At 40.1% G+C, this 26,440-nt stretch overlaps 1 protein-coding gene across 1 annotated transcript in view; it reads left to right on the top strand.

The window, feature by feature from the left end:
* Nucleotides 1-26,440, top strand: part of LOC112975267 — a 34,635-nt gene that overhangs the window by 5,127 nt on the left and 3,068 nt on the right. Inside the window, 11 exon segments of the mRNA XM_026085109.1 lie at nucleotides 1,602-3,024; nucleotides 3,339-3,353; nucleotides 4,227-4,335; nucleotides 8,054-8,219; nucleotides 13,200-13,415; nucleotides 15,376-15,522; nucleotides 21,074-21,232; nucleotides 22,060-22,204; nucleotides 22,620-22,705; nucleotides 22,953-23,102; nucleotides 24,512-24,616. Coding sequence (XP_025940894.1) covers nucleotides 1,602-3,024; nucleotides 3,339-3,353; nucleotides 4,227-4,335; nucleotides 8,054-8,219; nucleotides 13,200-13,415; nucleotides 15,376-15,522; nucleotides 21,074-21,232; nucleotides 22,060-22,204; nucleotides 22,620-22,705; nucleotides 22,953-23,102; nucleotides 24,512-24,616 — 2,721 coding nt within the window.

Raw genomic sequence — 26,440 nt, 5'->3', positions numbered from 1 at the left:
GGCRTGTGAGGTACTGCGTGGATTGTTTAGTATTCACTCACAGTCACAGTTCCCACTCTTTCCTATTGGATTTTTCTCTTTTCCACATATTTTCTGGGTCACAGTCACTTAACTAAACTGAACCTCAAGGTTGATTCTGTTTGTTTCTTAACACTGCTTGTCAGTCACTCTGTAATACTCTTCTGCTTTTTGCCTTTGCCAAGGGTCCAAATCAAGTCAAGCCTTTACACACACGCTTTAAGCATGGAAGTGATCTCACTAATTCATACCAGATTTCTCACAGGACTGAAAGCAGGACTGGCTCTAGGCATAGTCAAATTGGCATTTGCTGCTGGCATGGATGCCAGTGGCACCTGGTGGCAAAACAGCCATGGCTCCACTGCCTATTTTGCCTCTGAGAGCTCTGAAAAGGCAGCGTGGCAGCTGCTGCTGTCTGTGTGGTGGTCCTGGGGCAATGGTGGTAGTCATTGCTGCAGGAGAAGGGGGAAGCATGTGTGCACACATGTGCACRCACAGACACCAGCAGCAGTAGATGTCACGTCACCCATCCTGTCCCCGGGGCAGAAGGAGGAGCACCTTTGCTGCTGGTTCTCTGTCCCTTTCACTTCCCCTGATTGGAGCAGTCCAGTTCTAGCCATGCCCTCACTCTTCATCCATTAAGAAGCAAAACTCATTTTGTTGCTGAGATACCCCGAGCCAGCTCTGCTTAGAGATTAATATGAGTTTATGTGCAGGGCTGAGTTGGCAGCTTTATGCCCTACCGGCTCATGAACAATATTGCACTGCAAAGGCCTGAAAGCTGAAATACTTTGTTCACAGAGGAGATACAGCTCACACAATAGCTGTGGAAGCATCTCATAAGCTGTCTTGTCCTTGCTTTTTGTGGTGTATAGCTAAAGGTTGAAAAGATTTTTTTTCCCCTCAGGGCTCTTCCTGCCAAATCTGACAACAGTTAATGGTCAGCTTTTCAAGTAAGCTCGGTACTGGATACCCAACTGTTCTGCTGGAAACACCTGAGTTCTTTTAAAAGTCTAACCCTTAGTGCCAAATACAACAGGGATTTTTTTTGCTGGGAGCCTTTAGGTGTTAGACTCAACATTTTGTTAGGCTTGTTGACTGGGAAGATGCACATTTGATTATCAAGGAGTTTTTGCAATGTCACTGGGCAAAATAACAACTCAAACTGATGCATTTATGTATTTATATGTAATCTTATGCAAAACACTCAAACTTCCTTAAAGACAACTACAAAGGCAGAACTTCTCCCATCTCAGTAGCTGTTCTTTTTTCCCCCACATTCTTTTAAAAGTAAATAAAGCAGGAAAGTGTTATAGATGTGACACTTAGCACCATCTTAACCATTTGATTCTACTAATGAACTAAAGGAGGAGTCGCACAGCTACTGATTCTAGTTCTTATCTTCCCTGTGGTCTGGAGGGTGTTATACATGCAGTCAGCTATCCAAAGCCAGTGTCTTACTTTAACACTTCTGGTGTCTCAACTTTTTACATTATCATAAATACCTTCCTTTTTGGATAATGATTCTCAGTTTGTGATTATCACAAGTTTGTGTGATTCTCACAATTTTTGGTGTTTTTCAGAGCAAAGCAAAACTAAACCCTCAGAAGTCTTTTCTGAAACGAAGAGAAGGTATGGCAAGGCTCAAAAAAAATAAAGAGAACCTTTTAAAAGAACAGAGAAAGCATTCCAGAAGAGCTGGTTTTGACTGCTGGAGTCACTTCTCCTGGCCTGGCCCAGGGCATGCAGGCATACTGCAGCTAGGGAAATGCCCTCAGTTAAATCTGCAGGCCAGAAGCTCCATGCAGATGGGTGCACGTGAACAACAAGCAAATTGTGCTTTAGATGAGAGGGAAGTGAAGGCTCAGACTGAATGTGAAGCAAAAGCAGCTGAGCAAAGTGCAGAAGAAAGAGAAGGGATTGGGAGAGATGAGGATACAAAGGGGAGTCCTACTGCCTCATCTCAAATAAACTGGCCTGAACTCCTGCAACGGTATCATGAAACAGTAACAGAAATGAACCTACGAGTAAGTGAGGAAAGTGTAACTCATCATACAGATCCTCTAGAGGAAGCAAACAAAACTGAAGGAAGACCTATGGAGGGTACTGTGCAAAAGGATGTAGGTATAGTGGACCAGCCTTTGACGGGTGATCTCACAAACAGAGCAGAAACCCCCTTTGAAGTCCTACAAAGGCATTCTCCACTTAAGAATTTAGAAGGATGCCAAATCAGGCAGGCAGAAGGGAGTGCAGCCCCTTCATTCAAACAGATTCAGAAGTGGGGTCAAATATGTCCTGAGGAACTTGTCACAGGGAGCCAGAGCTCAGAAAGCAAAAGAGGAGTCTGTACTGGGTTTAAGATGGTCAATGATAAGATAGTAAAAATTGCCCATAGCTCACCGCAGGCTGTGGAGAAGAAAAGCTCATCCCTGGCATTCCAGCAGGGATGGCAAAGGAACGGCACAGCCGCACCGATGTGCCATGTTGCATCTTTGTCCTGTGAGTCAAGCTTCTTATCTTCCGACAGTGATGATGACCTCAAATCTCACCATGGTTGTTATGCCTTGAACTGTGGGGCTCAGGGGGTAGACTATACTGGCAGGTGTTTGGATTTCTGTGATGGGGATTATGCCAGTGATGAGCCCAGTGGAACAGAAAAAATGCCTGTGAAGAAGTACAGCAGATCAGCTCTGAGGAAACAAGATGTTCAAGAGCTCTCAAGACAGCAAGGTCTGTCTCTCAGCACAAGCAGCAGTGATTCCAGTGCTGGAGTTGTCAGACCAAAAGGGAACAAGGCTCACTCTTCTCCTCAGCGATCTCCAGTTTATCTCACAAGATCCCAAAGGAGAGGGCGTGAGCCTAAATCAAAGAATGAGAATAGTGTCAGGGATGTTAAAAGCCTGGATGTGCCACCCTCAACAGCGGTGAGCCAGATTCCTACTTTCAAGATTAAAGAAACCCCTGCAGTGGAGGAACCACAGAAAAAACTGTCTACAAACACATTAGGTAAGAGCTACCTGAGTTTTGATTTCCACTGATACAGGCAAAATAAATTTCTCAGAGTTTATGACTCATTCTATACATGCTACCTGTGTATATGCCCACCTCTGTCAGTATTTCTAAGTCCTAATCTGGAAAAAACAGAGAGGAGAGGAGAGGAGAGGTGCACCTGCGCGCCCCTTTTTATGCTTGGCTCCCCATCTTTACTGGCCGTTTTTCCTAAACCTGTTGCTTGCAGTGCACTTTCAGATACAGAATCTTGAACTCACGCTCTCTTCAATGAGTCCCTGAAATCAGTGCTGGAGTTCCCTGTAGCGTAGATATATTCATCCAGTGTTCCCTTGGTAGTGGGAGGCCCATGTTTTCTATTAATACTCTTCAGATATAATGTGACTTCAAGAAAAGAGGCACAAGCTGAGCAAAAGAATTTTTCAAATTTGCATATTTTGTTCCTAGAACACGGAGTGCTTCACATCAGTGGAAAATGGTGATTTCCTAAGAGCACCTTCTCTCAGTTAGTCCTGGATGTGGTTACAGTTCTTCAGCCAACCAATCTTTTTAGCTTTTTTTGTCCTGGTCATCTTATTTCTGGCAGTGAAATGATACCTGCTTAGACAGGATTTAGTCCTTTTTATTAAACTGCTTTTTACACTTTTCTGTTCCCTCAGTTTTCACTGGAGGACTTTTTTCCCCCCTTCAGATTGTCTCCTCATCCCAAACCCACTGGCTGTCTCTTTGTTTAGAGTCAATCAAAATCAGTTGTCCTGCCTGCAGCAATCACTGAGGCAGAAACTTTAATTTCTGATGGTTCTCAATTGCTCTGTCACAGCTTGCTAAGCATACTGTGTCTACTCCATGTTGAGTTCTTGTTACAAAATGAGTACCTGAGGACTATCTGAAAGTTGCATTCAAAATAAGGTTAAACTATCAGTTGCCATTCACATACCCAGTAAGGAATTATCCGCTGACACTGATATATCCCCAAATTTGCTCCCATGTCATGTTCAGAAGAGCTTGGATTCCACTAACAAGAACTATGCCGGGAACTGAATATTGCATAATTAGGCACAAATAAGTTAATTCTGTTTGAAAGGTTAAGCAGTAAAACTTACTGTATTTATTCAGTCTGTTTGTGGTTTTAAATACGTAGACAGGGTTTGTCAGTATTCACAGTGTTTTGTGTACTAAAATGATTGTTCTTATATAAGAAACCCAGAACATCCTTAACAGAGGATTAGAGGCTGGTGTATGTCTTGGAGGAACCCCTTCACTGACTAAGATGAAAGAAGAACAAGAGAAAGCAAGGCATTTTCTCAGGTAAATCTGGATCCACCAAAAATCTATTTGATCATGAAGTAAGGCCAGTATTTCCTTCAGGATCCTTAAATTGAGACTGCTAAATTCATATTTACTGGCTAGCCTCATTTCAAGGCAGCCATGTAGTCTCTGAAAACTGAAGTGCTGAAAACAAACTGTGTGGATAACACAATGAAGTGTTTGACTGAAGGGGCCAACTCTGAAAACGCTGGTGCATTTTGTAGGCTTAAAGCTGAGTAGTGCCAAATGTTTTTTATAAGTTGCTGAGCATCTTCAAATTACACTGAAATCAGTAAGAACTGAGGATATTTCATTTTATGGGATCAGGCCTCTAATRGGGTAAAGGATAAACTTCTCATGTCACATTGACTCAAGTAGCCCGTATTTCCAAAATCAACAAAAAATGTATAGCACATGCCAATGCCACCAGCATTGTAATTTCATAAATACATATAAGCAAGATCAAGGATATGTTTGATACTGTATAAATGACAAACTTGAAATTTCAAGAGTTGCTTTTAAAATTATTAAAATKTAATAGAAGTGCTGAAAATTGCTTTGTTTTTGTTTTGTTTTGTTTTTTACATCTTCATAAAAGGGAAATAATTCTTAGCACAAAATCCCTGCAAGAAATAAGTTTTGAAACTATGGAGTTTGGAATGGAAGTGCTTTCACAACTGTAACTAATTACAGGTTATGCAAATGACTAATAAAATTTTAGTATGTTTACAATCAAATCAAACATGTTCTTTTTTAAAATGATGAAATCTGTTAGAAATTACTATGTTCCATTAGTGCAAATGGTATTTCAGAATAATATTTATCAGTCTGTATGATTTCCTCTTATAGCTATCTTTCAGCAAAATACCTTTGCATGTCTTAAAATAAATGGCTTCATTAAAGATCCATCTTGTTTGTGATCTTCCGACCATCTTGGAAGATGATCTCCAAGTGACTGTGATAGGAGTTCCAGATGTGAATATTTGTGGGATTGGGCAGTTTATAAAACTACTAATGAAATCAGATGCAGCTTTTACTTTTCCTAGTGTTAATTTTGGCTGTGGAAAGATATATTGGTGCAGAATGACTGCAGCATGCTCTCTGCCAGCACTGCGTTCTCTCTCTTCTGACAGTGCTTCCCAATGAGGCTGCCTTACAGATGGCAGTGCTTTGATGTTTCATGATACCACAGGTTTTTAAACAAAATTTTAGTGGAGTTATTCATATCATCAGCCACAGTACCCCCTAGCATTTTCACACAGCTATTTATCCAAAAATGCATGAGAAGTTTGACATGTTCATCTTTTTATTTCCTTCTTCTAAATTATGAGTTAAAACTAATTGTGAAAAGCAGTTTATCCTCTTTGACCACATTGGTCCTGTGCTGATTTATGCAATCTGAGTATCTGCTTTGTATTTTTAAGCCAGTAAGCCTATCAGGAACCCTAGCTGGTAACTACAGCAATAGCACTTCACTTATGTCATGTTGACAATGTGTGCTCACTGGAAGCAATGAAAATCCTTTTGAGAGCAACTTGACGTGCCTGGACCTGCCCAGCCTATCCATTCTTTGGTTTCCAAGTACTTTGTTTTTAAACCTTTGCAGGCATGAAAGATTTAGGAAGGAGGTTTAAAACAGTTGGGGTGTAGCATGTTGTGTTTATCTTGTGCCTAATGGAGCCTGGAGAGTCACCAAGGCAGTGAGCTGCAACTCCTCCCAGGCAGCGCTGAGGGAATTGCTGCTGACTCTTGATATTAGTTGGAGGATTCAGTGATGATGATTTAAGTTCCCTCAACAAAGATAAATTGTCTGCCATTTGTAATACATAATTTGCTTGTAGTATTGAATCCACACTGTTCATGGATCTACAGCAGTAGCCATCCTTTTTTTTTTCCATCTGCATTTGTCTAAGAGGCTTTTTCTTGGAAAGAGACCTTTGCTTCACATATGTATGCTTTTTGCCTCACAGCTAGCTCGCTGCAGTGTGCTTCATGCAGAGGTACGCTCGGGAGTCATGCAAGAATTTGAGTTGGTACAAAATACATAGCCTTTTTTCTCYATTCTACATCTCTGATGGGCACCTTGCTCCTATTTGCAGTTTATAGCAGAAGTATGAACTGTGGTATATCTGAGGCTCGTAAGAGGTTTTGTTGTGCTTGCTTTTGATATCGTCAGCTGTTACATCTCTCCAGGGTAGAGGCTGTTGGCCTTGAGGCCAACCATAACACCTCCATACAGCTAAGCTATCTTACCCTGCAGACCAGGGTGGCTGCGTCCAAACTGCCTATTGGGAATGATTCCTGGCCTGCACTAACCTCCAAGCCTTGCCAGGCATTGTCTAGTGGAGTGTTTGCTGCCCTACGCCAAGACCAGAGATCAGCAATGTGGCACTGTGGACAACTCCATGCTTGACTTTGTGCTCCAGCTCTGATTAGCTTACTTGTACAGACGTAACTTTTGTGTAATTATGAAGAGGTTGATATCAGCTGAGATGTTGGAGGGAATAACTCCCTGGCTTTTATTTTACTGGATGCAAGAAAAACAGTACTGTTCAGTCTTTGGTGGAAAGTGTTCTATATAGAACTTGGTTCTTGCTTTTCTTCAAGTATATCATATTTCAGGGCAACTGGTCTGGATTTGGAGAAGTGGTGGGTTGGACATAATCATGCGGGAGCTATATTTGATAATTTAACTGGATTAATGTGAGAAAAATTAATAATTTTATTGAATAGTGATGAGACATTCTTTTTAACATGCATTTAACCAGAATATTAGATGGTCAGATTTAAGATAGAACACAACCAAAAATTAAAAATTAAGTAATAAATGTATTGGGCAACAGGATATGGGAAGCCCATTTGTTTCTTAGGAGCATTGTGAACTTTCATGTTTTTCTGCTGAAGTGATAAACTTCATCACTGAGAGGAAAACATGAGATTATGGCTGCCACCTGTAGCTCTTGTTGCCTTTCAGGTAATACTGATGGCCAGATGGTGGCTGTAGGCCATGAAGTGAGCTGAAGCAGGAAGCTAACAAATAATTTAATAACATATTAAAAATGAACTAAACAGCTGTGTCAGTCATACAAATATGCTGCATTTAGGGCTACACAAGGTACACTTCCAGACTACTCATGCCTTGACACCTTAGGTTTGAAGGCAAAATGTCTTCTCGATACTGAGCTTCCACATTTAACACTTGGAGTTTACTTATCTGTGGCAAGCAAAGTACTTTACCTCCTTCCATGCAGGTGCGTGACTGTTCTCATTTGCAGGAATGACGGGACTGCTGGCAGTACAGCTCAGTACCCAGCTTTGCATGGTCAAGTGCTTCATCTTCATAAGTGCAGTGCCAAGGAACAATCAGTGCCTTCTGCAGGTCTGCCCTAATTTAGCTTTCCCTGTGCACAGAAAATGAGTTTGAAAGTCTCTAATTTTGTGGTCATTGAGCTGTTGGGAAGGAAAACCCTAATGAGAATTGTTTCCATCTGCTCAGTAGAATAAATTTTGCAGCTGAACATGTGCATGACTGTTTCCAGTGACAAAGGATCTGAATTTTCAGAAGTGCTGATCTCTTGTTGCCACTTCCAGCAATATCAGTGTATTTGGGACATGCTCAAGCCCTCCAAAAACCATGCCTAAAGAAGACATACCTAAAGACAGTCCTTTGTTATAGTGTTTATGCCAGCTTCATACTCCTTGTTTACCTTCTGAACAGAACACGAACGGATGAGTGTGAGACCATCAGGAACCAGGAGCTGACTCACCGTTTGGAATACAGTACAGAACAAATTCAAACACTGCAGAAAGAAAAAGTTGAACGTAGCAAGTTCAAAGGAAGAGCTAGAGTCACTGGAGAAAATGTGAAATCAGAAGAAATACAAGTAAGCTGTCTTCTGTAGAGTAAATGCACTGTTTTCTTCCATGTATGTCCTTCAGTGCAGGCATCTTATGGTAGTTCCTGAATCCTTCAATTTGTCACAGGTGGCCATTTATTCTTCTACTTCTTGGGTCAGTTGTGTGTACAATGAAGATTTTTTGTGTTAATAGGTCATTGTTTTCATTTTTGTTTTAAATGTACATCCCATTATCTTTATATAAGAAGAAAAAATAGGCTGAAGAAATGTGCCTTCTATTTGGTGCAGAAGGTTGTGAGGTCTCCCTTATTCTTTATATTTCTGTGGACTGGCTTTTCCAAATTTGAACTGGCTCTTGAAAAATTTCCATCTCCTGCCATACTGGACTTTAAATCTTTGTGAAGATTTTTAACTATCCTGATCTTTGTTTTTCTGGTACCTGGAATATATCTAGCTATGTATCTAATTTAACTGCCTGCCCTGCCCAATTAAATCCCACATTCATCCTAAAAAGGCTCTAGGTTACTTTAAACTTGAGTGCCAGATGCTAGACACTGGCCTTCAAGAGATGTCAGGGTACACTCAAGACAAAAGTATGAGTACTTCACATTGTACTTTCTGGACATAAAAAATAATCTAGGAGTGGCTCGTTTCCTAATTATGCTATGTTTCCATGAAAATCAGTCCTGGGAGCCAAGGTTATGTAAATAAATCTGTTCAATCAATCCCTTTCTTACCTGCTTTGTCTGCTCTTATAAATGACCCAAGCTTCCAAATTCACTTTCAGAGGTTTCTTCCGAAGTCTGTAGTTCTTTTAGTCAGCTTTTTCTCTAGCTCTGCACCTACTGACAACTAATTTCTAGTCTACCTACTTCAGATGAAACCTACACATGCAAAAATAATCCATTTTCCAAAGCTTGTCTCCACAGATCTATCCATAAAGTCTCTGATAAAAGCATGGAAATCTCCTGAGGAGGATCAGTGAAATGGGATCTCAGTGTCCTTAGAAATTGCCCAAAGTGCCCATGGGAGGCAGAGCATGCTCTCCAACATCTCTGTCATCAGTAATCTCTGAAAACTCAGTGTAAGAAAATAATAATGAATTTATCAGAGTCATGAGAAATAGAAATAAAACATGAATTTCATGTAGATTTAGTGAAAACGTCATCAAAACCTATTGGTTTGAAGTGGTTAGTAACACTGAGAAAGAATAATATCTAGCAAAGGCAATTTGTCTGCTTCTTGCTAGCTGTAAGGCTTAGTCCATAGGTCAGCTAGGTACACAGAAAGGTTAGAACTTGAAAAACTCTTGATGGGTGAATGAACGTAAGGTAAGAGATGCTATACAGACTGATTGAAAAATTAGTGTACCTGAAAAGGGAAAGCAAACTCAAGCATCATTAGCTCATTTAGACGTAGACAAAGAATTATACCCAAAAGGTAGAATAAGCTGTGGAGGCCGTTGATCATCTGGTTTTGCTGAGGAGACGCATTACATTTGTTTTTAATAAGAATTTGAAAGCGTCTGATAAAATCTTGTCAACTTCATGCTCTGGTGAGCTGCACTAGGGTAGTCCAGGTAGGGGAGGAAAGATGTGCACAACCAAAATAAAATTATAATCTACTGGAGCAGGATAGTCTCTAATTTGAGAGGATAGAAAGCATGAACTGCAGTTGTTGCTTAGTAGAATCGTGGTATCGAGCTACTTGCTACCACATTGTGAATGGTGCCAGTCCTGGATGGTGATGCTCTCTCTTCAGGCATTCTTCCAATGCAAGGTTTCTTCTAGGTGCTCTCGAGTTCATTTTCCTGAGTCATTCATTGTAAATTCTTCTAAATTCCTTTAGGGGAGTTCCATCTATTCCATCCTCCATTTCAGTCTCCTTAGCAATAAAGTCATATTTGAATATCTGTGGCTATGATCCCTAGTAAGAAAAGTTGGACAGAACAATGTTCTGGCACAAAAGGATGTGATACACTTGACAGGAACATGCCAATTTCAATGAAATTTTTGACCAGAAAAATTTTGGAAAAAGTCAGAATGGCAAGATAGTGCTTTGTTCAAACTTTATGTACTTTCTGTTTTTCATCTGTAAGTTTTTGAAATACATAATTTTTGTACTACACAGATAGTGAATGGTTTCTCTGCTCATGTTTCATCTAAGTGAAACATTCACAACATGAAAATTTAAATAGTTTCAGTGAGGTTATTTTAGCTTTTTGAATAAAAATATTTTGAATGTCTTCTCTGCAAAATATTTTGAAACATCAGCTTTTTCTCCACCTGGGTTTTTAAAAAGTTGTTAGAATTTCTACTGATTCTGAGGACTGATTCTGTTTCCTGACTAGGTCTAGCCCTGGAAATGAAGTTTAATAGAATTGTTTCAATCTTTTGTTCTCAGCTGTCAACATAACGAGCTGACATTCAAAATTAAAGTTTGCAACAGAACAGTTGTAAACCTGCGAGATTTCCATGTTCATAAGTCTGTTTCTTCTTGAAAACGGCTGATTGATGTACAGACTTCTGACAATGGGCAGTTCACAGCAAATAAAGGATGGTGATGAGAAGGACAGAATTAGGCAGATACACGAATGAAGGGAAAGTAAGAAAAAGGGAGTACACATGACGATTGGTTGACTAGAGAGCAAATTGCATGTTTCTTGCTTAACTCTACTGGTGTCACAGTTTCAGTATCCAGCATGAGTGCTCTGAACAAACTGGAAGACTGAGTTTTGGAGACAGCATGGGTGAGTGTAGAAGAAGAGTATAGAGGAAAATTATAGTGACATATGCATATGAAAAAGTCATCTCCAAGGTGCACCAAATTTCATTATTGCCATTTCCCTTACCTCAGTTACAAATTATGTCTTTGCTATTCCCTGCTGTTTGTGGGAACTATTCAACTGATCATGTGCCCTTGTCACTRCATGAGAAGCTGATGAACTGCCAGTTTTGACTTTAAGACATACCTTGCCTTTTTTTGAAAACATCTGCATTTAATGGTGTTTATTTGCATGATTAATTTTCATTTCCTGCTTTTTCTTCACACAGACCTCCCTCTGTTATCTTTGTAAGAGTATTGTCACACCAATGACTACAGCATGGTATGGAGAGGATTAGATGCTGGTTGACAGTTTTGCTCAGTTCAGGGAAATTTATTCAGTCTCTCAAGTGGGTTTTGCTGTGTTTGCTGATCTATATGCTACCAGGGCTAGACCTTTTATCATACCTGAACTAGCTCATTTAAAACTAGCTCAAGAGCTCTGCACTGTGGTTGGTACCCTTAGTATTTGGTTCTTTATCCATTGCCATCAAAAATGAGTGTCTCTGAAGTGTTTTGTTTGTGTCTGTATTTCATCAACATCCTTGGCAAATCTCATATAAGCTCCTTTAACTTTCTTCTCACCACTTTCTCAGTTCTTTTCCTTCTTTCAGATATTCTTCCGCCAGCTGTTTCTGTATTTTTGCTGCCTGTTCTTTGCCTACCTCAGTTGTTCCCATGTTCACTTCATTTCTACCCACCACTTACACAGTCATGTCTTCTTCTTCTTCTTCCTCCTTTTTTCTTTTGTGTTTTGCTTTGTTTCCTGTTATCTACACATTTTATTTGTGCTTTCTTCACACTTCTTCAGTGGTGCCATGAAATCATCACTGTTGATCTGCATATAAACGTAGCATCTTTGACTTATCCTCTGCCTGATAGACTGGGTGAAACATACTGCTGCCCTTGTAAGTAAACCTCTTGATAACCTGTTCCTGTCTTAGTATCATAACGAGGAATGTATCTATTGCATTGCAATGCTGAAGAGACAGTAGGTGCCTGAAATCTTGGAAAGTGGGAGAGGGGGTTGAAATTACAACATTTAATCTATAACCAAAGGTTAAACTAAAGCAATGCAAAATAGTATATTGAAAAAGATGCAGTATGGTGATACAGAGTAGTGAAAAGATATTTTGAAGAACAGATGTTTGAACATGAAGGACAAGAAGAAAATGTGATTTTACAGACCAGCATATTGTCAAGGAAAAGACATTCTAGGTGACTTGCTTACACTGTATCTCAGTGAAATGCTGTATTTAAGTGGACAGGTGGCAACTCTGGATATATGAAGGTGAATATCAAGTTGGCAGAATAAGACAGTGTTATTTCTATATATGCCACTGGTAAAAGCATTTCTGAAATTATAGCTTGTGTGTATTTCTCAAAAAAAGTTCATGAGAAATTGGAAATAATTAATTAGGAAAAAAAAGAAACAGAAATAACCGGATTTTGTTTTTTAGTTCTAAACCTAATTTATCCAAAAAAGGTTGAGATGATTCAGTCATGGTTTGCAAGTGCCTACACAGTGAAATGATTTGTAATACCAGACGGTTCATTGATTCTAGTGGAGCGTGCATATTAAGATCTGTTGTTTGGATGTTGTTTGGACACTGAAGGTATATATATTCAGATAGAAATATATTGTGTCTTTTTAACATTAAAGGGAAAACCTACAGTTATCTAGAAAGTTKGTGGCTTCTGTGCATAAGTTATTGGGTGAGATACCACGGTCGGTGTTATGCTTGAAGCTAGACTCAGTGAGTTTTGTGAGCAATTCTAGCTTTATAATCTAGCCATTCCAAGCTGGAAGATATTCACAGTCAAGTGCAAACCATTTGACTGAGTCAATGCCACTAAGAATAAAGGACTAGCTGAGCAGCAAGGATGGACCTTTCTTTGGTTCAAGGAGCCAAGACAAAATATACTCTCAGTCAGTCATTTATGTTTGCATTCATTTTTCTTTTGTATTAATTATTGGCTAAATGTGTGGGTGAGATTTAGTTTGTTCTAAATACAGGAGTTTTCAGTTTTTTTTTTTAAAGGTAATTTCAAATGGGTTCTTTAAATATTGCAGTAGACCTTTAAGCAGAATAAAATTCTCCATGCTTCCTTCTGGATTTGTAAAATGGGCATGCCTAGTCCAGAGCTATGCAATGACATGGCACGCTTTTTTCCTGTTGGCAGATATTAAAGCAGCAGATTGCAGGACTGCAGGAGGAGTTCAAGAGAAGTGAGTCCTGCTGGCATGCTGCCTACAGCAAGCTAAGAGACCAGGTAGAGATGCTGACCAGACAGAACATGGAGCTTCGAGATGAGCTCAGAGTTTCAGAGCATCAGAGGCTGAAAGTGGAAAAAAAMCCAGGAGCTGTGAATTTCATGGACAGAAAATCAGAGACCCTGGTACTGGAAGACATTATCTGTTTAATACTTTCTGAAAAATTCAGATTTAGTTTTTCTTTTGAGCAGGCATGTGTGAATACTCTTCCTCTACTACTTCCATGGTTAGCCTGCAGGAGGTAAAAATCAGCTCTATAGTAAGCCACGTTTAAATATACTCTTTGTGTGGGACTGCTCCATTAGGGTCTTATTTATCCTTGGAATGTGTACCTCCACCAGGTGATTTAAACCACCTATCTCAGACACTTATATCAGGGCAGACGGTACCTGTCTCCCTCCACTGACAAAGGAGGGAGTCTAGATAACTAAGTCACATGAAGTACCTAACTTCTTAGTCAGCTAAAGTCAAATGAGATGAATTCTGAATGTGTTTAATGCCATTTACTTTTTTAATAAAGCAGCCCTTGAGCCAGCTGCAGGCTGGTTGTTAGTAATAGATATAGTGGGACCTTTTAGTAAGCCTCATTTCAGTTCTTATGTTGTGCTGTAAATATTCAGGGGAGAAAACACTCTCAGTGGCCTGCCTTACAAAAGCAGCAGTTGGACTACTGAATGGGAGTTATACTTGGGTGGAGCAGGGAAGAGGAGCAGGGTGGAGGATATGATTGGCTAGTATAAATGCCTCTGGTGATCTTCTGAAATTGAAGAGGTTTAATCATAGTTTAACAGTTTCTATTGTCCTTTCCCATTCAGTAGTTCATTTGTTTAATACATTTGTAGGGTCCCTCACTACCTTACTGTGGAACTGAGTAACCACATTTAATGTGTTCATCTTCCAGCATGCTGGGAGGGAGAAGAATGCTATTATCCCCTTTTTACACAACGGAAAGCAATCTGGAGAAATTAAATGGTTCAGACTGGAATTCAAAAGACAGAACTCTGGTTTAAGTTGGTTATTTCATTTCCTTGTATACTCAAGAGAGAAAAATAGGTGCCTTCAAAGAGTGATTAATTTCATCCTGTATGAGATGGAGGATCTAGAATAGATAGCTATCTTCTAGATGATGCAGTCTGGTGAGATGAATCCTACTCTTCCACAGAGAGCCTGCTCCTAGGAGAGAATTGAATCTAGCCCTTAACTCCTAGGTATTTCTCTAATTTGTATATCTAATTTCTATTAATGTATCTTTAAAATATGTTAGAACCACCAATTAACCTGTCTCTTGCATAATTTATGTAGTGAACAAATTTTTGATCTCCCTTTTTATTTGATTTTAATGTTCTCATTAATGAGACTTATCACCTAACACTGTTACGTTCATTTGAAAATGTCATTTCAAGTTAGCTTTTCACTTTACTTTTAATTTGCCCAAACCTATCTTTTAGTATGGCTCATCCTTTCATATATTATTAAGGTCAGAGAAAAAAAAAAGAATAGACTCACATGTGCAGAATAAATGATATAGAAATTCCAGTAAAAGCAAGGATAAGAAAAAAGCCAACTCACTTCTATTGGGACATTTGGTGATGTAGAGCTTTCATTCAAGCCACTGAAGATTTTTGTTGTGTGAGAGTAATTCTTGCCTGGCATGAGAATGCTTTGCCAGGCATTAGGATCTGTATGTAAAGATGTTAGGATGCTACATTATGAAGATCGCTGTTTCTGATGTTGGGGAGCATCAGCAGAAGAAGATGTGGAATTTCATTCATTGTGTTTAAATTTATAGGGGTTAGGTTTCAATCCTGAGCCATTAAATATGCTAGTCTCAGTTTTTTTCATAATGAAAGACTACCATCCTCTGTGGTATCTTTGCTTTGAAAGAAAATCTGCAGTTACGCACCATCCTAGCATATTATCTGAGTAATGGCTATCGGTATACTTAGATGACATCATTCTTATTACGACAGAAAACCTGAAGGCTTTGAGAGTTGTTGCTTATTTTTGCCATATTTAAGAAGTGTCTGATTCTACTAGAAGCAGCTTGAACTATTAGTTACGTATTTATAACAAATTCTCCGTTAGCTTGCAGAAGCTATTTTGCGAGAGACATCATCTTCATCCAAACAAGAAGAAAGATCATGGAGAGACAGTCATAAAAGCCACAGCATCACCCCTGTGGGGTTGAAGACATCTTTGCAGAAACACTTCTTCAGAAATGTGAATAGCAAAGTATGCATTCCTATTGTCAGTAGTTACATTTCCACAATTTCGACTATTTATTTTAAAGAATGTTCTTTGGTATCAAAATTTGTGCAAATGAAAGTGTCCGTAAAAGCATAGTCATGTTTTTTGCAGTACGTTTGTGCTGTGATTCAGCATGACTTTACTTGTATTTGTCTTCTGGTTTTGCAATAGCAGGAGAGAAAGCTTCTTTCTCCTCTTCCTAACTGAATTACCTATTGTTGCGGATGTACTCAGAATTCATTGTAGATGCTGCTTCACAGCTTGGTTTTATAGAGAACTGTCACAGAGTAAGGCTGCAATACCATACGGAGTCCACTTAGAGGAGCTCTTTCCAACCTTGTCTCTGTGAAGCATAAATCCAGAACGGCAAATTTTGCCATTCAAGGCATTACTTGTCAATAAGATGCCACAGAATTTGCCCTGTGTGTAAAACAAAAATTTATCCCTAGTGCCCTTATGCCTGATAAAGTCAGTGGGAAAATCACTTTGCTTTTTACAAGTTGTGATACGTTGGTTCTTTATGTCAGATGAGATGTTTGTTTCTGAATGGTAGCTCTATGACTGCTCTTCCACAGCTAGCTTACTGTAATGCTTAACACAGCTCACAGTTTAGAATATATATATTTTTAGATATCTTGCTGTGCTTTTCCTTCTCTTGGCTTCATATTTCTTGCTTTTTGAGTGCCTCAATTATTACAAGCCCTCCTTCTTCTTTTTGTTCACACTTAGCTGAAATCTGTGGTTTGTTCCAGCGAACAGCCTCTCTGAAATTCCTCTTCTCTGTTGGAAATTAATGATCTTCTGATAGGAACAGATTCCACTGGCTATGGCAAAAATTAGCTCAGATTAGCCAACACACTACCATTCCCTCCCTGCCTGTTTAGGGACTGAAATGAAACTTAAAGCATGTCAAATGAGACAGGAGGCTTCTATTCTCTTGTAGTGATAATGATAATGTGTGGCTTGAAATTCACTAGGCAGTGGCTTTAATGAATTTTGCATGGTATTGGATATGAAAAAAGGTGATCATAAAAATGACTCCAAACTGAATATGCATAAGAAAGCAGAGTTACTCATGTCAGAARTAGTAGCTTCTGAATGGGACACAGATATTAGGTGTCTGCTTTCAAGACTGGCTACCTTTCTAAGCAGTATATGCCATTTAGAAATCAGAAGTTTGATGGGTTTGGTGCAGGAAATTGTTTTGTTTGTTCTATACTGATGTTGGACCTCCCCAGTCTCTTCTACAGCCAGGATCTCTGTCACTGAGTGCTGAGGTGGGCAGAGTTATGAACCAGCACAATAATGTGAGATATACTATCTGCAGCTGAGGTGGGCAGTAATGGCCAAAAGCTAACTGTCCTAACTGTTAGCTTATCCTGGAAGTTTTCAAGGTATGAAAGAGTTTGTTTCATTGGAACATCCCCAGCATTCTTGTGAAATGAGGAAAACACAGAAACGTTCGATCTTCTTATAGGCTCCCTAAGGCTTGCTAAGTTCATTTTCCTCATACAGTGCTCAGCAATGTGCAAAAAAAAATTGTGTCTTCAGCAGCAGTTCTGAGAAGGAGGAAGTTGAGGACAGCAGACTTCTAGGCTAGCTGTTGTCTGAGCCTTCATAATCCAGCTAGTATTGGTTCCAGTCCAACCGTTATCCAGCACAAGCATGAGAAAGACTGACGGGCATAGTGCCCGGATGTCCTGAGTGAACTCTTAATACCTGAAGGGGCACGCATTCTTTGTTTGATCTTGTGGTAGAGGAAGGCTCTGTAGTTAACACAGTAGCTTCTGATTATTTGAATGAGGAAATGAAGGCTCAAGTAAATAGAACACTAAGAAGTAGTGCAAAGAGCCAGGAAGGACAAAATCTGTGTAATAGTGGTAGATCTGAATATAGTGACTCACTTGTATTTCTTTTGCATTTGAGCTCTTGCTAGCAGGTGGATGCTTTCCCTAAAAGATTCTGTGAATCTGGACAAATATAAATTCTGGATACAGATAAAACAAACTCTCTTGCTTTTTCTGTCCAAAATTGAGAGACTGTGCATGGGAGCACATGAAAGTGAATGGCATCAACTGATAATCCCTTAGAAAGAATCAAGTAGCCCCTGAACACTCCTATGCCAAAGTTTAGTATAGAGAAAATGAAGAAAAGGGAAAAAGACGTTACAAAAGTTTAGGGTTCTTTTGTACAAAATTTTCCTCTTGTGTACTTACTTGCACTGATTCATTCACTGCAGCACTGGAGGTAGTTCCTAATTAGATGTGCAAGGGCGGTGGTATGAATGCACCAAAACCTGTAGACTTTGCTGTATTTGCAATGGAGAGGTTGTCTGAATCCTTCCTTTCTATCTGATGCTGAGAGGAAAAAGTGTCTAAATCAGGTCAGGAGGTTGCTGTAGGATCACTGATCTATACTGTGGCTGTTTTGAAAGATAGGGTTAACAAAGCTATCTGAGCCTACCTAGACTGTTGATTCTAAGAGAAGGGTTGAGTGGCTTTAAACAACGGTGGCAGTAGTTTGAGTTCTGCAACCACCTGCATGTCAGCTATGTTTGATGAGAAACTCACTGAAGGTTCACAGATAAGGGCAGAAAGTTACTTGAGAAATTGTATTTTCTAGAGAGAGAAAAAAAGAGGCAGGATAGGAGCATTGAACAATGTCCAGGAGTCCTCATCAAGGTGTTCTGCAACAGGAGAAAGGTGTGGAGGTATTTTCAAGTCCGGAGTTCATGTCCTTTACTGCTTAAAGTGTGTGTTTTCTTATGTTTTAGTGCTGCATGATGATGCTTATTATGAGCCTGGATGTCAAAAAAAGTCTGTGTAGAGCCAGGCGTTTCTGAGGGTTGTGCCCTGCTGTGCATAGCTGTCAGGACAGCTATGTTCGCAGGTTTCTGTCAGTTCTATAGGAGCATGGGCTTGACTGGGGGAGCCTGGTTATTTATAAAAATACCTTAAAACCAAACACTGTGTTATGTCCCCTCCAGGCACTGGAGTTGACAGCCTGATACCTAGGAAGAAAAACAAGTTTCTGAAGTGGTACTGATCTAATCAAAATAATACATTTGACCTACCGGAGATCTGACATGTTACTGCCAGCGGGATACAAAAAAAAATAAAATTGAAACAAGCTTACATTGTTCACAGGAAAAATAACAGAGTTGTTGACTATGACTGCAAGAATTAAAGGTGCTAAATTGATAAGGAAGTGTTGTCAAGCAGTGTGGCTGCATATAGGTTTAAAATCCTCAGGACTCTGCCAGGGCAACAAATACAGTCCACAGAGGTCCTCTTCCCTGTTATCCAGTCACTGTTTTATGTGACTTATGAAGAACCCAGAAACTTACAGCATGTCTTGAAGGGTGCTTATACTGTCCCTACAGCTTTGAATGTAACATGCTTCTCCTCCCACCCAAACCCACACTGTGTCATTTACTTCTGTGAAAAGATACAGAAGCCCCCAGAGCTGGAAGGGCAGAACTGTGCCGGGTCAGTTTTATTACCAGGGCACTTTCCCAAAAGGCAGCAGTCTGTAATCAGAAGAGCATAAATGGAAAACCATGGTAGGATCAAGTCAGGGATCTTGGTGGTATCCTAACTGCAGTACAATTGTCTTTGGTTTTGGTGTCCAGGAGCGTTCTTTTGAGGGGAAGGACTAGTTCCTTTTATCTGTATTACAAGCCTAAAGCTGGAGAGCAAATCCACTGTTAGGATTTTACCCGCTAGTGTCTGTTTATAAAAAGGATAAAGGTGACACTTGGAAACTCTGAAGATACTAGTCACCATTTATCTCACTCCTAAAATACTTGGAACTGCAGGGATAAATGCATATCCTTTGAAAAAGCTGTATTTCCTCTTCTGCTGCCTATCAAGGGAAATGGCAAATGCGTGTTTCCTCTGTGCCCAGGGAGCACAGGACACGAGCAGCTCATGCAATGATGAGTCAAGAGCTGCCACAGGCCCCTCCGGCAGGGTGGAACTGAGTGTGGCCTGGAAGATCTGCAGGCTGGCCTCAGTGGATAATTCTTGCAACTCTTTTCAGGCAACCTGATTTCTGAGTGCCTCACATTAGATTTTCAGCAGAAATGAGATGTCCGTTTCCTGCAAGGCATACGGATATGGATAGATATTAGTGATTTCTATGAGAAAAGAGACACTCTGCATAAGGGTGAGCTGTACGCTGAAAGACAAATTGCTATTTTTTAACATTCTTGTTGGAAAAGTTTCAATGGAGGTCAAATGTGCTTTCTTCTAACCTTATTAGGAGGATTTTGCTGTCTAATTTTGCCATGGATTTTGAGAACTTTTGATTATGTTCTTTYCTTGTCTATGAGAATTCTTTCTGAGAATTTACTAATTATGAAGCAGGGAAGTATGAGTTCTGGAAGTATGTAAAGAGCCTTTTGTAGCACCTGTATTTTCACTGCTTTATCTGAGTATTTGTTGCTTCTTCCCAGCTTTTCAGTCAAGGTGTGGGAATTCAAACTGTATATGACACAAACCGTGATATTTGAAGGTTATAAGAGCTCCTTATTTATGGGATTTGACAAATGAGAGATTTCCAGAATAATCCAGTTTGTATCAGCATCACAAAAAAATATAGGTATAAAATCTGGGAGGAAGATCCCATTAGAAAATTTAAAGGATTACTGCTGAACATTGGGAACAAGGAGAACACATTTTTAAAGTTTGTATGGTGTACATAGGCTCTAAGTAACACCACCTACTCCTGCTCTCTGCTGCCTGGCTGTTAGCATAGATCTGTAGGACTGGAAGGAACCTTGAGAGGTCAGCTAGTCCTTCCTTTTGCCAAGAGCAGGATCAGTGACACTGACAGTTAATTAATATGTGCTTAGCTAGCTCCCGTGAAAAGGATTCCAAAATGAGTTGGCATCTTATGCTGCCTAACTATTCTTTTAATTAGAAAGTTTTACTTAATGCTGGAAGGCTGTTTCCTCCTCAGTCCCTGCACCTTTTTTGCATCAAGGGTTTTCCTTTAGTGGTGATTCATTTGCTTCCAGTGAAGAAAAGCCAAAAGGTTTATTCAGATGATTTGATGACTGCCTATGAAAATGGTAGAATTGAGAGAGCCTTCATCAAGAATCTGATCATGTGTGACTAACCCAAATACTGAGTACCTGGTTGCCTGGATTACAGTGATTGCTCTTATTTATGAAATAATATCTCTTAGAATGACACCCATCTGTACAAAAACAAAGACCACAGGTACTTCTCTACACCTATCTTGATCCCCCTGTCATTATTGCTTTTAAAGTAGGYATGATAGTGTATACTTTAAAACTGTGTAATCTATGCTATGGCCAACATTAAAAAATGAAATGGGCAGCTTGTACAATAGCATATATAGCAACCTGGAGTACCTTTATTAACGCTGTTCTGCATGGAAGCTCTCACATACAGAAATGTACATTTTTCTAAAAGTGTTGAACAGTTAATCATGTTCCTGTTGTAGGATTTTTCATGGTATTTTAAGATGTTTATATCAACTTAACACAAATCTATTCAAAACCTTTTAGGCACTAAAAAGCTCTGTACAAAGGACTGAGTATTTAAGATCAGTAACAAAGGAGCATCAAGAAAAGAAATCATCTAATTGCTTCCTTAGCAGAAGCACAACACCCACTGGCAGGAGAACACCTCATCAAGAAAGAGTAACACCTTTTGAGCCAGAAAAAGTAAGTCAGTAGCAAGGACAATTTGGACTGTCGCTATTTTTTGTTTACAATGTGGTTCAGAAGCTGGATTGGGATCACGGTCCCCACATAGCTACACCTTGGTCTTCCTTCCCTGGTTCTTCCATACTCTTGCCAGAAATAACCTCAGGTATCGTTCATACATAGAGTTATTCAGGTATATCCAGGCCTGAGCAAGGGTAAATGCTGGGAACCTGCCCTTCTTATGGTCTCAGAAAAGTTCTCAGCTGATCACACACAGCGAGTATTGGTATGCAGCATGAGCCGGCACTCCCCAGGGGCTGAGGTGACGACAAGGTGGGCAAGACAGCAACCTCACTGATAAGGGCCCTATYCCACCACCCCGCGAGGGAGCAGGGCAGCTGAGGGGGTGGTAATTGGGGTCAGCCAAGAGTCCTGGTCATCAGGCAAGTTCATAGTGATGAGGCAGGTCTGAGAAGTGTCAGGCCGGGAAGTCGGCTGGCAGGTCAAGGTCCAAGTTTGGATCAGTGAGGTGCGTGGCCAGGCACAGGCACAGCTGCAGTGCAGCCCAGTAAGGACTAGGAATGAGATCCTCAGCTTAAATTCAGTTCCTGAGAGAGTGGGGGAAGAAGCCCCCTCTGAGACTTCTTCCAGCTCTTTCACCCCTGTCTCTTTCATCACAACAGTCTGAACCAAGATTAGACACCTGCAGCTTATCAGCAAGCTGGCCTTGAGTGCAGACAGCTAAACTCCTAGCAAGGGGAAGTGCACTCTGGGCCCTATCAATGACAGTTCCCAAGTTACAGTGAAGCATGGCTGTATGTCAGTGCCTCTTCATTTTGTTTCAGGTTGCATATCCACCCTCTCCTATGGGGAAGAGGACAGATGATAGAAAATCACCTGGAGCTGTCTTGCATCCAAGTGGTTTTAAGGAGCCTGACTCATCTTCTTATGTAAAAGGTAAGATTTGTGGGAACTTTCTGCCTGCTGACAGCAGTCTGCAAATGACTTGGAGACACTGCTCTCCAACCTTTGGATCACAGACAATGTGTTGTCATGAAAACTCTCCTCTTTTTCTCAGAAGTTAAAAAAGTTAACTTTGAGAAGAAAGAGGGAGCAGATTATGCTGTTGCCTGTAGTTACCTGCTCAGTTTGTCCTGGAAGCAGAGAAGGTAGAGAACGGAGGTGGGCTGCACTGCTCTGGTCCAGGATGAAGCGACTTCAGGAGGATGGGCAAGCTGTTAGCAAACATTGTCACTATACGAAGTGATATGTTGCAGGAATCTGAGAGCTGGCATCTTTCAAAAACATTCTGAGAGGTGTGGAAGCATGTGATTCAGCAATTTCCATACGCTTTCAATGACTTTTCATTTATGTTTTCTTACGGGCAGGTATTTGTCCATTTCAGGTAGCACAGAAGAAATGCCTCTCTCACATAACCAGGACAGTGACAATTGTAGCTTTACATTCTGCAGTAACAGTGGAGAAACCCAGGTATTTCTTTATGTAACTACAAAATGATCGAGTGCCTCTGTGATCACGGTTTTCATATATAGCATGCTAACTACCATTTAGCTCTCCTGGCTTTATTTTCTCACATCTGCTCACRATGATCTGTATTTAAAACAATATTGTAATGGCTTACAAATAATACAGTAGATTTCTGTATCAGGTTAGTCCTGTATGACTGTTTGACATAAACAGATTTATGTTGCTAGTTAACATTTTAATTTTGGTTCAGGAAGAAGAGAATCTTAAAAAGATAGAAAAAATGCGTAAACCTTGGAATAAAGTGGCTTTTGTGACCACTAATGGGAGAAATGGCATAAATGCTTATGACAACAAAATATCTGCAGAGAGTTCTCCTACTCTTCTGGAGGCTGAAGCAAAGGTTTGAGCAACTTACAGTTCTGGCTCTGGTACTGATCAGCAACTGTCTTCTTTCTGTCTGTGAAATTAAATGAAGCACACTGGCAAAAAGAAAATCTTATATTTACACTTCTTTCCTGGCCACTGTAAAACTTAGAACCTTTACTTCTGAGACTAACAGTGGGTCATAATCTCCTGAAAAACACGGTTTCTGTTTTCTAATGAAATTACATGTATTATTATTATGAAGGGAGAGGGGTTATTCTATCCATAAGATTTGTACCTGTCTCCAATGCAAACCTGAAGCAAGACAGACCAAATTTGAGTTTTTTTGCTAGTGTTTAGATGCCACTGCTGGCTTTGGAGTTTTCCAATGTGTGGCTTTTCAATCTGTTGCCTGGCATTGCTAATGTGCTCTGGAGGCTCTACTGGAAAAGCGTGCTCAGTCCTTGGGAGATATTTTGACATATAGGCAACAGCACCAGAGAAACCTCAAACTGTCTTGGCCTGCATACATGAAGTCTGGATTAGAAAGGAAATGGAGAACTGAAGGATGTTATCCTTAGAGGGAAGGGAGGCCACTGTGGAAAACACCACAGTGAGAATGCTAAGATGAGAGAGGGCATTCTGCTGGCAAAAGCTTTGCAAGGGTGCTGTGCAACAGACACAGTGCTGTAGGAGTGGATCTGGGTACTTTAATCACAGTTAACAGCTTTTTACTAGAACACATCATTGCGCTGTAGGGAGAAGAATTCACTGTTCCATTGGATCCCACAATTCAAAATACACCACATCCTCAGACTGTAATTAACGTTAGCTAATAATTGTTTTGGATGCTATTGGCCTGACCCTTATTCAAGCAAATTATGTCCTGAATGTCAATTAGTTTAAGGCTCCTTTACATTGCCATAAAATGAAAAGAGCGCTCACTGTAACAGTAAACTGAGCGTGTAGCATCCTGATTAGCCCTTAGTTACATAGTTAGCATTACCTACACTTAAGAACCCTGTCATTTGTTTCAGAAGAGAGGATCCAGCTAATGCAGGTATGTTCCTTTGCAAATCAGAAACCCAATATTCACAGATAATTCTGTTCTTTGTTCTTTTTATTCTCTCCACTTCTTGCAGGGTAGTTTCCCAGAATGCACTCTTTTCCCAGATTTTTGGACTCTCTGTATTTTCTTTTTTGTTTTGCAAACTGAAGTTAATTGAAGCTAATATGAAGCACTCCTAGGTCTCACTAAAAGATTATCAAAATTTATTGTAAATGCAAGGCAATACTTCAAAGAAAGGCAGCTTTCCTCTGTGTGTATGTTAAGATAAACACCTTTTTTGCACAGTTGATTAAAGTTAATGAAAATATTTTTAAATAATAATAATAATATGTAATAATAATAATAATCTTAAAACTGTGACTGTGATATTTTCATAGATATTGCCTCCAAAATCAATATTATCTAGAAGGTCATTTTTACACCAAGAAAGAAGAAAAAGTGAGGAAGATGTGCAGGAAAAAATAGAGCATCACGATGGAAAGGTGAGAGAAATTAGGGAGGAAAAAGACTTGGAGAGATCATCAGTAGTTCTGCAGTATTGATGGGAATCACTGCTTCAAGGAGCCACCAAGAATTATTTCTCAAATGAAATGTCTTTCCTTTACAGGAGAGCTCAAGTATAAAGTAGCTGAAGGGCTGGAAGTCCAGTAACCAAATTCTCTTATTTTCCACCCTGATTTGCTCAATGACTTTCATCAGGTCTTTTTTGTTTCAGCTACCTCATTTGTGAGATGGGAGGAATGATACTGTTTAGAGATGAAAATATGCTGGTAGGGTAGTGACAGTTTTGCAGTGCAAGATAAAAGACTATGCCTTTCTTTCCTTGGAAGTGAATATAATGTCAGTAAACTGTGCCAGCTGCACACCACTTGTGGGAGAAGTCCTTCGTTACATGCAGTTGAGTACACCTGGAGTAATGTCAGAGGCTCTGCGCTAGATGCAGCCTAGTCCAGTTTGCTCAAACCACCTGTCAAAATCCCCAAAGTTTTCTCAGCTGCTTCTTACAAATTGCTTCCAGCTGCCCATTGTCCTTAGAACCAGAGCTTCGCTTGGCAGCTGGCTTTCCCACCCTTCGGCAGTCCCTGTCACTGGGAGGAGGGGATGAGTGAGCAATTCCTGCTGGCTTCCCTTTGTGCTCCTTGCTGCCAAACTAGGCAACATGTTCCTACATGGCAGCTCAGAAATGATCTTGAAAGGCTGATTCTGTAGATGAGTTTATGCATTGCATTATCTGGGGTGCGTTGATGTTGGGAAGGATTGTCAGCAATGCGACCAAGTGACCTGGCGCTAGCTTTGCTGCTGATAGAGAAGCACTCTTTCCAGCACCATCACTGATCCTATGGTTCAGATCTGAACTCAGTCTTAGATGTCTCTTCAGCTACACTGCTCCAAGTAGGCTCATCCTGTTAAAGCCTTTTTTGACTGACTGAGGGAATTCTATGCCTAATCACGGTTGTCAGCTCTGGGTAAGGTTTTTGGGTAGGTGAAGCTAAGACAGTAGTTTAGTTTCTCTGTTTGCTCAGTCCTAGGCCTCTCTTCTCACCCTGCCAATGCAGGTGTTGATTAATGATACTTACCAGTGGGTAGTCATAGAAACAGCTTTTGTGATACAACATTTGTTCAGGGGATACTGGTTTGAGATGCCAATTCTTTTATAGTTGATATTGAGGTGGGCTTTGTGAAAGCTTCTACCAATCACAGTTCATTCTTGCAGAAGCAGAAAATACAGCGTCTGTTGTTCTGATCCTTGAAAGAAAAACAGTTATGAAAATAGTGCACTCTGATATTTTTACCACTGGCTTTTACTCATAAAATTGAGTTATATGCACCTTCTGGTTGTATTCTTCTTTGTATTTCATCAAATGAATTCTGTTATGGGATTTGATATATGCTAGACAGAACTAGCTGCCATAGTGATTCCAGGAAAATTGATTAACCAGAGGCTATGCTAGGTAAGAAGTCTCTTTGACCAATATGTTGGTGGTAGAAGGGCATACTGATGGCATTGTTGCCACCTGTTGTCTTGTTAAGAAGTCTTGAGTGGTTTTGCAGGAGGTTTCTGCATGTAGCCACATTTAATTCTGTAGTACTGAATGTCCTTCCTGCCTTGCATTACCTGGAATAAAATGGTTGTTAACATATGTCAGCAATCTATGTTAATACATCAAGTTCAATCATTTTGGTTTGCACAATACAGAATCTGGGTCTCTTGGGTGGAATTGTACCAGCATATATGAAATTAGTACAGACAGTAACTAACTGATGTCAGTCAAGTAATAAACTGAATGGCTTCACTGTTGCCACAG

This window comes from Apteryx rowi, unplaced genomic scaffold (assembly GCF_003343035.1).
Source record: "Apteryx rowi isolate R43461 unplaced genomic scaffold, aptRow1 scaffold_66, whole genome shotgun sequence".
NCBI lineage: Eukaryota > Metazoa > Chordata > Aves > Apterygiformes > Apterygidae > Apteryx > Apteryx rowi.
This window is presented reverse-complemented; position numbering and strand designations above follow the sequence as displayed.